Raw genomic sequence first — 12,940 nt, forward strand, 5'->3', positions numbered from 1 at the left:
TGAGAAACATCAAATTGAAGGCTAGGTCTTGCACTTGGATGGGGCTTTGTTTTAAAATGAACATTTTTACAGTGCATTGCCTGCTCTGCTGGCCCCACCATATCTCAAATTCTAAGAATGGGAGAGAATGGCAGGGGAATGATAAAGATAGGGCTGGCCCATTTCACCCACAGCAGGGGTAGGCCTGTTCCAGTCGAGAAGCTCAGCAGCTTTACCTATGTTGAGGAAGGGAGTGGGGTGGTGCGACCTCTTTGCAAAAGTACTGAGCCTAATGTAGGGTAGCCCCTTAGCCCAAAAGAAGTGTCTTAATTCTCCTTTTACCTATCCCCCATAACCTCTAGCCCCTCATCTGTCTCACTAGGGCCTGCCTGCTCTAGGCAATACCCTGGGTTTGCTGAAGTCTGGCCTCCTTTCTTTTTGGGGCTGTCCATGTCCCTGCAGTGATCATGCTCATAACCCAGCACTGTTGGGCCGACAGAGCTGCCATCTAGTTGTATAAGCCAGAAGATCTCCTGAGGTGGAACCTGCTCCCTGAGGTACCACCAGAAGTTTCTCCCTTTTGTAGCTATCTACTCGGTTTGCACCTTTTACATTGCATTGGGACCTTGTGTTCCAGAAACTGCCAGAGGCACCCGACTTGAGTTTTTCCCATTCCCTCCATGAAAGTCCAAGCGCTAGCCGATGAAGAATGAGTTGATTCTGACCAGCTTGGTATCGCAGCACATTTGTGCTACAAATGGGAAATGGACCAATGCTGCCGTGCAATTAATTATAACTGGTAGAAAAATGGCAAGGTGAATATCCGATCTGAAATGATCTTGGCTTTGACTATGTTGTCTTCTCCTCCATTGTCTTAACTCTCCCAGCTGAGTTAAGAGCCTTGGAGAAAACAGTACAGTAAAACCTGAGTTGAAATTAATTGTATGAACAGTGTGTCAAATTCCGCATTGCTGTTTTGAAGGATTAACATCTGGATGTTTTAAATGGGCTAAGGCATCTTTTGCTGCCTGACCTGCTGCGCTTTTCCAGCAACACATTTTCAGCTCTGATCTCCAGCATCTGCAGACCTCACTTTCTCCTCCCTAATGCATCTTTCAGACTAGTTAAAATGTAAAGTATTCACTGGGTAAAATCGCATGGTAATTGCTAAGATTTTAAATATGAGCTTCCAAATCCTTTTATGCAAATTTTAAACAGCTAGTTGAAGAGAAATTGTCCTGGTCTGGTTCCCATACAACATTCAGCACTTAATGTGGTCACTTCATGTGGTTCATTTCAGGTATTTCCTTCGCTGTGTAATCTGGAACACCAGTGATGTTATTCTGGATGAAACGAGCATTACGGGAGAAGAAATGAGTGATATCTATGTGAAGGGGTAAGTAGGTAAATCTAATATGTTTTGGTACGTAAGGACTTTTAACAGGTGCAAAGCAACATACTTTATTTCTTAAAAGCTAGTCAAGACTTAATGTTTGATTTTATTGCTTCTGTTTACTACATTATTTACTGTGGCTATACTCCGGTCAGATTGGTAGTGCAAGTGAAGTGAAGTTTCATGGGCAGGCCAAATGAGACCCAAGAGACGACGCTGGTGTTTGGGCTATTACTTTTATGAATGGACTGATTGAAAGATTTGTAAATCTTGGAAGGCCCGTGATCTTGCTGACAGTTGCCATACAGTCAGTTCAAAAACACTGCAGGTGGGCAAACAGTCTGAATTTAATTTCCTGTATAGGACTTGCATGTCCTTCAGGTATGTGATTGATGCTACCCAACAAAACATCAAATTGCTCAAAAGAAAATCTTTGCAGTCCAATCTCAAATATTGCACCTGTTTTGGAGCCTTGCTTGCTGAAGTGAAGGATGAGTAAATGTCGTGTTTTACAGGCTTCTGGTTGTGGCACCTTCCTGGCACCTTCCCCTGCCACCGCAGGAATTGCAAAACCTACACCCACACCACCTCCCTCACCTCCATCCAAGGCCCGAAAGGAGCCTTCCACATCCATCAAAGTTTTGTACCTGCACATCCACCAATATCACTTATTATATACATTCCTCCCGATGTGGTCCCCTCTACATTGGGGAGACTGGACGCCTCTTAACAGAGCACTTTAGGGAACATCTCCTGCACCAATCAACCTGCACCAATCAACCACACTGCCCTGTGGCCCAACATTTCAACTCCCCCTCCCACTCTGCCGAGGACATGGAGGTCATGGGCCTCCTTCACTGCCGCTCCCTCACCATCTGAAGCCTGGAGGAAGAACGCCTCATCTTCCGCCTTGGAACACTTCAACCCCAGGGCATCAATGTGGACTTCAACAGTTTCCTCGTTTCCCCTTCCCCCACCTCACCCCAATTCCAAACTTCCAGCTCAGCACTGTCCCCATGACTTGTCCTACCTGCCTATCTTCCTTTCCACCTATCCACTCCACCCTCCTCTCTATCCTATCGCCTTCATCCCACCCCCCCATCCACCCATTCTACTCTTTGCTACCTACCTCCATCACCCTCCCCTGACCTATCGCCTTCATCCCCTCCCCCACTCACCTATTGTACTCTATGCTACTTTCTCCCCACCCCCACCCTCCTCTCGGTTATCTTTCCACCCTTCAGGCACTCTGCCTGTATTCCTGATGAAGGGCTTTTGCCCGAAACATCAATTTTCCTGCTGCTCGGATGCTGTCTGAACTGCTGTGCTTTTCTAGCACCACTCTAATCCAGAATCTGGTTTCCAGCATCTGCAGTCATTTTGTTTTTACCTGTTTGTGGCAGAGCACTAACTTGCCTCGGGAGGGGATTGTAACTTTGGATTTGAGCTCTGATTGCATCCCTTTCTTGTCCAGCACTGTGGGTCAGAATTTCTTTGTTTGTTTAGAAATGGGCATCGCTGACCAGGCCAACATTCGTGGCCCATTGAGTCGCCTTTTGAGAAGGTGATAGAAAACTGGACAAGATCCCAGTCATCTTTGGACTAGATCCCTCAGCCTCTGATGCTCCAGGGAAAACAGCCCTAGCCTATTCAACCTCTCTCCAACCCTGGTAACAGCCTTGTAAATCTTTTCTGAACCCTTCCACATTTCACAACATCAGTCCAATAGGAAGGAGAGCAGAATTGCATGCAGTATTCCAACAGTGGCCAAACCAATGTCCTGTAAAGCCGCAACATGACCTCCCAACTGCTGTACTCGATACGCTGACCAATAAAGGAAAGCATACTAAACGCCGCCTTCACTATCTATCCATCTGCAACTCTACTTTCAAGGAGCTATGAACCTGCACTCCAAGGTCTCTTTGTTCAGCAGCACTCCCTAGGACCTTGCCATGAAGTGTATCAGTCCTGCTAAGATTTGCTTTCCCAAAATGCAGCACCTCACATCAATATAAATTAAACTCCATCTGTCTCTTAGCCCATGGGCCCAACTGATCAAGATCCCTTTTGTAATCTGAGGTAACCTTCTTCACTATTCACTATACCCCCAATTTTGGGGTCATCTGCAAACTTACTAACACTATCTCTTAAGCTCCTATCCAAAATCATTTTTATAAATGATGAAATTTAGTGGATCCAGCACCAATCTTTGTGGCACTCCACTGGTCACAGGCCTCCAGTCTGAAAAACAACCCTCCACCACCACCCTCTGTCCTTTACCTTTGAGCCAGTTCTATATCCAAATGTCTGTGGGTCTGATTCTGAGCTGTTGTGGCCTGTGTGCATTCTAAGATTGGAAAGAGGTGTTACGGTTGCATTTTTACTCCAGGACAAAATACTGCTGTAGCCCAAAGTGTTTTCTAATCGTTTACTAATGTAGCTATATCACTGGGGAATCCATAATCAGGGGGACAGATAGGTTTGGTGGAACGAGAGAAACTCGTGGTTGGTGTGTTGCTTCCCCGGTGCCAGGGTTTGTGATGTCTCTGATCATGTTTTTGGGATCCTTTTAGGGGGAGAGGAATCAGCCCCAGGTTGTGGTCCACGTATGTACCAAACGATATAGGTAGGAAGAGAGATGGGGATTTAAGGCAGAACTTCACGGAGCTAGGGTGGAAGCTTAGCTGGGACAAAGTTGTTATCTCAGTTTGTTGCCTGTCCCATGTACTAGTGAGGCAAGGAATAGGGAGAGAAAGGAGTCGAACACGTGACTAGAGGGATGGTGCAGGAGGGCGGGTTTGGATTCCTGGATAATTGGGGGAGGGGGGGGGTGAAGATTTGCTAATGTTCTCCAGGTGGGATTAAACTAATTCAGCAGGGGGACAGGAACCCAAATTGTAGTAAGAGTATACAGGAGGTTGAGTAGTGAGGTCCAAAATAAGGCTAGTTGTTATGGGGCCTTTATCTTATATTGACTGACTGGGAATACTATAGTTCAAGTACTTCAGATGTGTGCAGGAGGGTTTCCTGACAAACAGGCCAACAAGGGGCGAGGCCACATTAAATTTGGTACTGGATAATGAACCCGGCTAGGTGTTCGGTTTGGAGGTAGGTGAGCACTTTGGTAATAGTGACCACAGTTTGGTTATGTTTACTTTAGTGATCGAAAGGGAGGGGTATAGATTGCTGGGGGAAAAGGCAATTATGATGTGATTAGGCAAGATTTAGAATGCAAGAGGGAAACTGCAGGGGATGGGCACAATTGAAATGTGGAGCTTATTCAAGGAACAGCTACTGTGGGTCCTTGATAAGTATGTACCTGTCAGGCAGGGAGGAAGTTCTCGAGCGAGGGAGCCATGGTTTACTAAGGAAGCTGAATCTCTTGTCAAGAGGAAGAAGGTGGCTTATGTTGGAATGAGAAATGAAGCTCCATTAATTAGGACGCTTGAGAGTTACAGGTTAACCAGGAAAGACCTAAAAGAGTTAAGAGCCAGGCGGGGACATGAGAAATCATTGGCAGATAGGATCAAGGAAACCCTAAGGCTTTCTATAGATATATCTGGAATAAAAGAATGATTTAGAGTAAGAGTAGGTCCAATCAAGCATAGTAGTGGCAAGTTGTATGTGGAGTCAGAGGAGATGGGGGAAGCGCTAAATGAATTTTTTCACCAGTATTCACATTGTCTTTTTCTAATATTGTTGAGAATATTGAGCTACAAGCTACTAGACTAAATGGGATTGAGGTTCACGAGGAGGTGTTGACAATTGGAAGTGTAAAAATAGATAAGTCCCCTGGGCAGAATGGGATTTATCCTAGGATTCCCTGGGCTGTTAGGGAGGAGATTGCCGAGCCTTTGACTTTGCTCTTTGTTGTCATTGTCTTCAGGAATAGTGGCAGATAGCAAATGTTGATTCATTGTTCAAGGAGAGGAATAGAGACAACCATAGAAATTATAGACCCATGAGCCTTACTTCAGTTGTGGGTAAAGTGTTGGAAAGAGATATGAGAGAGGATTTATCATCTAGAAAGGAGTAAGTTGATTAGGGATAGTCAACATGTTTTTGTGAAGGGTAGGTTGTGCCTTACAAATCTTATGGCGTTCTTTTGAGAAGGTGACCAAACAGGTGGATAAGGGTAAAGCCGTTGACATGGTGTATTTGGATTTCAGAAAGGCGTTTGATAAGGTTCCCCATGGTAGGCCATTTTGCAAAATAGAAGCATTGAGCGTGATTTAGCCATTTTGGATAAGAAATTGGCTAGCTGAAAGAAGACGCAAGGTGGTGGTCGATGGGAAATATTCATCCTGGAGTTCAGTACTAGTTGTGTACCACAAGGATCTGTTTGGGGTCCACTTTGTCATTTTTATTAGTGACCTGGATGAGGGCATAGAAGGCTGGGTTAGTAACTATGCAGATGACACTAAAGTCAGTACAGTTGTGGATAGTGCCGAAGGATATTGTAGGTTACAGAGACATAGATAAGCTGCAGAGCTGGGTTGAGGTGGCAAATGGGGTTTAATGTGGAAAAGTGAGAGGCGATTTCACTTTGGAAGGAATAACAGGAATGCAGAGTATTGGGCTAATGGTAAGATTCTTGGTAGTGTAGGTGAGTAGAGGGATCTGTGTCCATGTACGTAGATCCCTGAAAGTTGCTATCCAGGTTGTTAGGATTGTTAAGAAGGGTTACGGGGTGTGTTAGCTTTTATTAGTAGAGGGATTGCATTTCGGAACCATAAGGTCATGCTGCAGCTGTTCAAAACTCTGGTGCGACCGTGTACAATCCTGGTCACCACATGAAAAGAAGGATGTGGAAGCTTTGGAAAAGGTTCAGAGGAGATTTACTAGGATGCTGCCTGGAATGGAGGGAAGGTCTTACAAGGAAAGGTTGAGGGGTTTGAGGCTGTTTTTATTAGAGAGAAGCATGTTGAGAGATGACTTAATCGAGACATACAAGATAGTCAGACGATTAGATAGGGTGGACAGTGAGAGCCTTTTTCTTCTGGTAATGGCAAGCATGAGGGGACATAGCTTTAAATTGAGGGGTTGTTGATACAGGACAGATGTCCGAGGTAGGTTCTTTACTCTGAGTAGCAGGGGGCGTGGAATGCACTGCCTGCAACAATAGTAGACTCACCAACTTTAAGGGCATTTAAATGGTCATTGGATACGCATGCAAGTGAGAATTGAATAGTGTCGGTTAGATGGGCTTCAGATTGGTTTCACAGGTCAGTGCAACGTCGAGGGCCGAAGGGTCTGTACTGCGCTGAATGTTCTATGGTCTGTCTGTGACCGTATTCTATTACAACAGCAATGACATTTGATAGAAGTGTGAAAATTAAGTGCAGGGTAGGTCATATCCCTTTTTTTGAGCTATTTAATCAAATCATGATCATCGACCTTGACTCCACTTTCCCACCTTGTTCCCAGATCACTGAACTGCACCTTCTCCTCTGTTTTGTTTTTATTATTTCCCTTAATTAACTTGAGAATTTTTCTTTAAGTATCCTGACCTTGAAAATGCTCAAACTGAATATTTGTATACATCTGGGTAGGGAATTGCAAAGACACCCGATCCTCTCAATTTTAAAAAAAGTGATTTTTAAAATTCCATTTCATGAGGATGTGAAAAGTGCTTTATGAATGCAGTGTTTCTTTTTGCTGATGGGGTACTGTGCAGACAAAGGAAGTTTCTGGACTGACAACCTCATTGCTGCTACAACAGGATAATACTGTATGACTGAAGTGATCTGCTACCTGCAAAAGAATCTTGCTTTTCACCCAAATTCCTTCATTTTCTTAGTTTGACCCAAGAGTGTTGCTTCTGGATGTCACAATCCAAATAATTTTACAATCTTCTAATGCATTAACAATAGAGCATGGTCATGACTCAAGGCGATTTCATGATCATTACCTGCTATAATTTTTGACTTTGTTAGAAGTTTACACAAAGGAACTGGGTGACCATAAACTGAGCAGGAACATCTGGTCAGATGTTCCCCATCCAAATGGTCAAGCTATAGAGATCCACTAAAATGCTAACTTCCAAGCTCCTGATTTCACAGAGGTGTCATTTAGACATAACATTATGTAATTCTCCACCTCTGCAAAAATACAACTGTTGTATGTATGCACAGGAATGTTTATATATCGCAAACACTTCAGAAGATAAACTTATTGTGCAGTCTTTGTCTTCCGTTTGCACAAAAAGTGCACAATCTTTAAAAGTAACTGACTTAGAACTGGAAAATGCTAAGGCTGTTGTAAGAACATAGATGCAAGGATGAGTCTCATGGCCTCTCAGCCAGGCTTTCGTCTTGAATATGATAATCATCTGCACCAACTGCACTTTTTCCCAAATACGTCTGTGTGGCATTACACTTCTCTACTCTGACCTCCAGCATCTGCAGTCCTCGCTTTCTCTCAGTCTCTGGTTCCCTGAGAGACTAAGTATACTCAATGATGGAGCATGCATAACTCTAAAGATAGGGAATTCTAAAGGTTTAGAACCATTCTAAAGGAATTCTAAAGGTTTAGAACCATGTTGAAATTTCTCCCCCAATCATAGTCCTAAATGATCATTCCTTGATTCTGAAGCTGATGTTTGAGGTTCCCTACCAAGTGAACTCATTTTTGGTGCCTACCCCATCAAGCCCTTTTTTAGAACTTTCAGTGGTCTGACCAGCTTACCCCTCACCCTACTCGACCTAAGGAATATAGGTTACTGGGTGGGCAAAGATCTGGCAAATGGAGTACAGTGTGAGGAAGTGTGGAAAAGTCCATTTTTTGATAGAAAAAAGAAGTCCATTTTCTAAATGATCGTTTGCAGAACTCCCAGATGCTGTGACATCTGGGTGTCCTCGTGCATAAATCACAAAATCTTAGTATGCAGGTACAGAAAGTACAGAGGAAACTCAATTATCCAAAGGACATGGGCGGGCAGTATTTTGGTTAATCGAATGCCGGATAACACAGTTTAGCTGAACATTGGGACGTTGTGATCTTGCCGGATAATCCGATATTCAGATAATCTAATGTCGGATTATCGAGATCCCTCTATAATCAGGAAAGCTAACAATGTTATGTTATATTGCGAGATGGATTGAATGCAACCACATGGAGGTTATGCTTCAGTTATGCAGGGTCTTGGTGACTCTGCATCTGGACAATTGCTCACTTTACTAAAGCATGTTAATGCGTTGGAAGCAGTTCAGAGGATTTACTAGAATAATATTTGGAATGTGGGGCTTGCCTTATGAGGAACTGCTAAGTCTGCATCCTGTGGAGTTCAGAAAAGATAAATGTCTTAATTGAACCATTAAGATCCTGAGGGGACTTGACCAGGTTGATATTAATAGAATGCTACTGCATTATTGGGGGTATACAAGCATGTAGAGTTGAGGTTAAAATCCAATCACCATGATCTTATTGAATGGTGAAGCAGGCTTAGTCGGCCAAATGGCCTATTGTTTCTTGCTCACATCTTTGTAGTTTCTCAAAGACCACCTTATCTTTCCCGGAGCCAATTTAGTCAGTTTTTCTCTGTGACCTCCAAGTACAAGACTATGGAGACCAATCCACTGCAGAATACTCTAGGTAATGTCTGCCAAAGCCTTATAAAATGTCTTTGTTTTTGTGCTTCGATCCTTTTGCATTAGTAGTCAATATGCTCCGTTTTCTGATTGCTTGGTGTACTTGCATGCTAGCTTTGTGTGAATACACAAGTTTTCGTGGATTTCCACGTTTTAAACTTCTTAATGCTTTTAAAAACAAAGCTATTTTTCTTTCCTGGCACCAAACAACTGAATAGCCTCTCACTTCCTCACATTAAACTCCATCTACTACCTTGTTGCCCATTCACTTGACTGACTTGTATCTTTGCAGCCTCTGTGTCCTCACCATTTACATTCCTGCTAGCTTTGTATAATCAGTAAACATTAATTTATTACTCCTGGTCTCTTTGTCTAAGTCATTAATCTAGATTATAAATAGCTAAAAACCCCAGCACTGATCCTTGTCACACTCCACTAGTTACAGCCTGCTAAATTGAAAATTCCACATTTATGCGTACTTTTTGTATTCTGTCCATTAGCCTATGTCATGCTAACATTTTACCTGTTCCATATGCCCTTGATATGAAGTTTTTAATGTGACAACTTAGTGAATGCCTTTTAGAAATACTAGTTTGAAGTCTACTGGCTCCTGCTGCTTTTGTATATTCTCTAATATATCCATGAACATCAAGCAATAGGAAGGAAGTCCATGGCCCAATCTTGAGAAATGGGAAGTTACTGAAAAGGAGTTGGTATAGCAAGGTACCTGAATGTCGCTGAACAGAAATCTTTCGATGTGTAATTTTGAATAATTGTTTTCTAGCATGAAGTATCTTGAGTAAAAATGCAGCAAGTTGTGGTTTAGTATTTATGGTGTACTAAAAATCTAATTGCAGGGCACAGTAATGGGATTCTCCTTGCATTGATTTTGTCCCCCACCCACTGCCCAGATTGAATCGGAATTGCATTTGTCACAGTCTATTCATAGTTCAGTTTGTCTATTTCCTCTCCTTTCTTCAGTGGAATGTAGGTTCTATTGTATTTGATTTGAGGAGGGGCTCCCCTCTACTCTGCAGAATGCACTTAAGTTTACCCTTGGTATGAATACCATAAGAGCCTATTACTAAACAAAGGTTGGCAAAGTTTATATTTCATGGTAATTTACGAGTGATGAACGAGCTATTCTCTCACCCCCAGTCAGGTGAAGGTCATTCCTAACTGTCTATGGCAGCTTCTGAGTTCCCTTCACAAAGTTAGTGCTGAATTGTCTGTAGGCCTGCAATCTAGCATGTGGTGGCTGAAAGACTTTTTAAGCAAGCGAATCAAATGAGCACAATTAAATTGTGAAATTTGACCTTGTGCTCCTATGATGCATTTGCCATCTCCCACGAGCTTACCTACAACATGATCATTAACAAACTAGAATTCATCCGTGTGATAAAGATACTGATATTTAATCAGCACCAACCTTCCACTTAGCTAGAATCTAGCCACAAAATCCTCCATCTTTCACAAAAGCATAGAAGCAGTCTTTTTACAAGACTAAAATACCTTTACCTGCTGAACATTTGCAGCATTTTCTGTTTTCACTTTTTTTTTTGTGTTCACATTTTGGGCAGAGTATCGAATCTTCAGTGTTATAATTTTTATTTTGAATACCTTTACTTAAAAATTCTGCAAACAGCCCATTCTGTTTTCTGGTTTGAAGTCTCTTGGGTTCTAATCTTTTTTTAAAAAAAATCTTTGTAGCTTGTAGAGTTACTATTCCCTGAAGCCTTTTCAAAATCCTGAAAGATTTTGCTAAGCAAATGTTATTTTTTGGGGGGCACCAGTATGGTAAATTGTGTCTCATAACTGACAAATTGGTTCGAGGCAGCTTGTCTTGGAGGATTTGGTTCCACCGGGTTACTGTAGCTGTGGGTCTTGGCATTAGTAAGATGTCAATGTGTGTGTTTTCATTTCTTTGAAAACCTAAATGAGTAATTTCCTTGATAACACACAATGTGAAAGGCACGTGCACCACATATTTATCATTCCCAATCGAGTTATGCTCTGTACTGTTTTGCATAGCTGGAGCCAAGGCCACATCACAGGATGACACGCAGCTCGCCTTTAAACAAACACAGAAAGTCGTGACCCATTTGTTTTGATTTTTCCACTAAGTTCCTGGCAAAGAGGAATGCTGCTGCGGTCATGAGAAGACGGGAGCAGATACACAAACGCTCTTTTTAGAAAGGTCTGTTTTGGAAAATGTGGGCAGATTTACTAAGCATATGGACGGGAAGTTGTGAAATCCCATCAAATCTGTGCAGGGGACTTGAGCGCAGCTATTTGTACCCTCCATCGCGCGCTCTAACTCTGCGTGACCCCCTTTCCTGAGAGAAAAGACAATGTGTTGACAAATAATTTTAGTTCACCTATATGCTCCGAAAGGTTCATCAGCCCCGAGGGACTTGAGCAACTTTTCCCTTTTTGGCTATATTTGTGTAATAGCCTGCTGTGAAATGGCAAAGTTCACGGTTCATCTGAACTTTTGAACTCCTATTTGTATTTCTCGCAGCACAACCATCTAAATCAACCCGAGCGCTGAGTTTTTTTTAATGTCGGCAGCATGCGTACAGGACCTTGTCTGGGTCAGTTGGCAGGGGAAGATGTTCTTTTATTTACTTTTTTAGTGTAAGCCATCAGTTTAGTAACGAGCAGGGATTGGAGGTAAGTGAAAGGAGTACCTTGAGAAAGCTGATATTGTGTTGGTTCATCAGTTCACTGAACTCTGTTTGACCCTCTTTCCCCCCCCCCCCCCCCCCACTCGAATTGGAGGCTACCCCAGGCCAAGTCACAGCAGCATTGACAGTCAAAGCTTCCTATCCAGTTTCGCATGCTCCGGGGCTGGGAGTTTACTGGAGCAAGCCACAGTTTGCAGGTTACACTTAACTCAATAACACCATTTGTAAATACTTCGAAGGTTTATTTATCTGCTGGGGAATGGGTCAAAGGAATGCGGCTTACTTTCATGAATTTGATCATTCTGAAAATACCAACTATTTGATTTAATTGCTAAGGAGTAAAGTTGTCTCCAAACCCTTTTAGCATTAGAAATAAAGTATTTTAATCAGTAATTGTGACATTGAATTTCCATTGAACTTGTCTTATTGCACACACCACTTGAGCGTGTTACAAACTAAATACATTTAAGTAAGCATTGATCACCTTTGGTAAAGTTTTTACTTAAACTGCTCCCACTGCCCCATTCATAAAACAACTCTAAATGATACTTAGAGTCATAGAGATGTAAAGCATGGAAACCGACCCTTCGGTCCAACCCGTCCATGCCGACCAGATATCCCAACCCAATCTAATCCCACCTGCCACACATACCACCCTCTGTGTGGAAGACGTTGCCCCTTAGGTCTCTCATATCTTTCCCCTCTCACCCTAAACCTGTGCCCTCTAGTTCTGGATTCCCCAACCCCAGGGAAAAGACTTTGCCTATTTATCCTATCCATGCCCTTCATAATTTTGTAAACCTCTATAAGGTCACCCCTCAGCCTCCGCTCCAGGCAAAACAGCCCCAGCCTGTTCTGCCTCTCCTGTAGCTCAGATCCTCCAACCCTGGCAACATCCTTGTAAAGCTTTTCTGAACCCTTTCAAGTTTGACCAACATCTTTCTGATAGGAAGGAGACCAGAATTTCACGCAATGTACCAACAGTGGCCTAACCAATGTCCTGTACAGCCGCAACATGACCTGTACTCAATACTCTGACCAATAAAGGAAAGCATACCAAACGCTTTCTTCACTATCCTATCTACCTGCGACTCCACTTTCAAGGAGCTATGAACCTGCATTCCAAGGTCTCTTTGTTCAGCAACACTCCCTAGGAACTTACCATTAAGTGTACCAGTCCTGCAAAGATTTGCTTTCCCAAAATGCAGCACCTCGCAGTTATCTGAGTTAAACTCCATCTGCCACTTCTGTTGTAATCTGAGGTAACCCTCTTCGCTGTCCACTACACCTCC

The 12,940-nt window shown here is 42.9% G+C and overlaps 1 protein-coding gene across 5 annotated transcripts in view; it reads left to right on the forward strand.

Moving 5' to 3' along the window:
* The window catches only part of myofl (myoferlin like), a 226,217-nt gene that overhangs the window by 168,257 nt on the left and 45,020 nt on the right, over positions 1–12,940 (forward strand). For all 5 annotated transcript variants that reach the window (XM_043712471.1, XM_043712473.1, XM_043712472.1 and 2 more), the window contains one exon: positions 1,280–1,375. In XM_043712471.1, coding sequence (XP_043568406.1) covers positions 1,280–1,375 — 96 coding nt within the window. The remainder of the gene's footprint in view (positions 1–1,279; positions 1,376–12,940) is intronic.

Source organism: Chiloscyllium plagiosum, chromosome 22 (assembly GCF_004010195.1).
Source record: "Chiloscyllium plagiosum isolate BGI_BamShark_2017 chromosome 22, ASM401019v2, whole genome shotgun sequence".
In the NCBI taxonomy this organism is placed as follows: Eukaryota; Metazoa; Chordata; class Chondrichthyes; order Orectolobiformes; family Hemiscylliidae; genus Chiloscyllium; species Chiloscyllium plagiosum.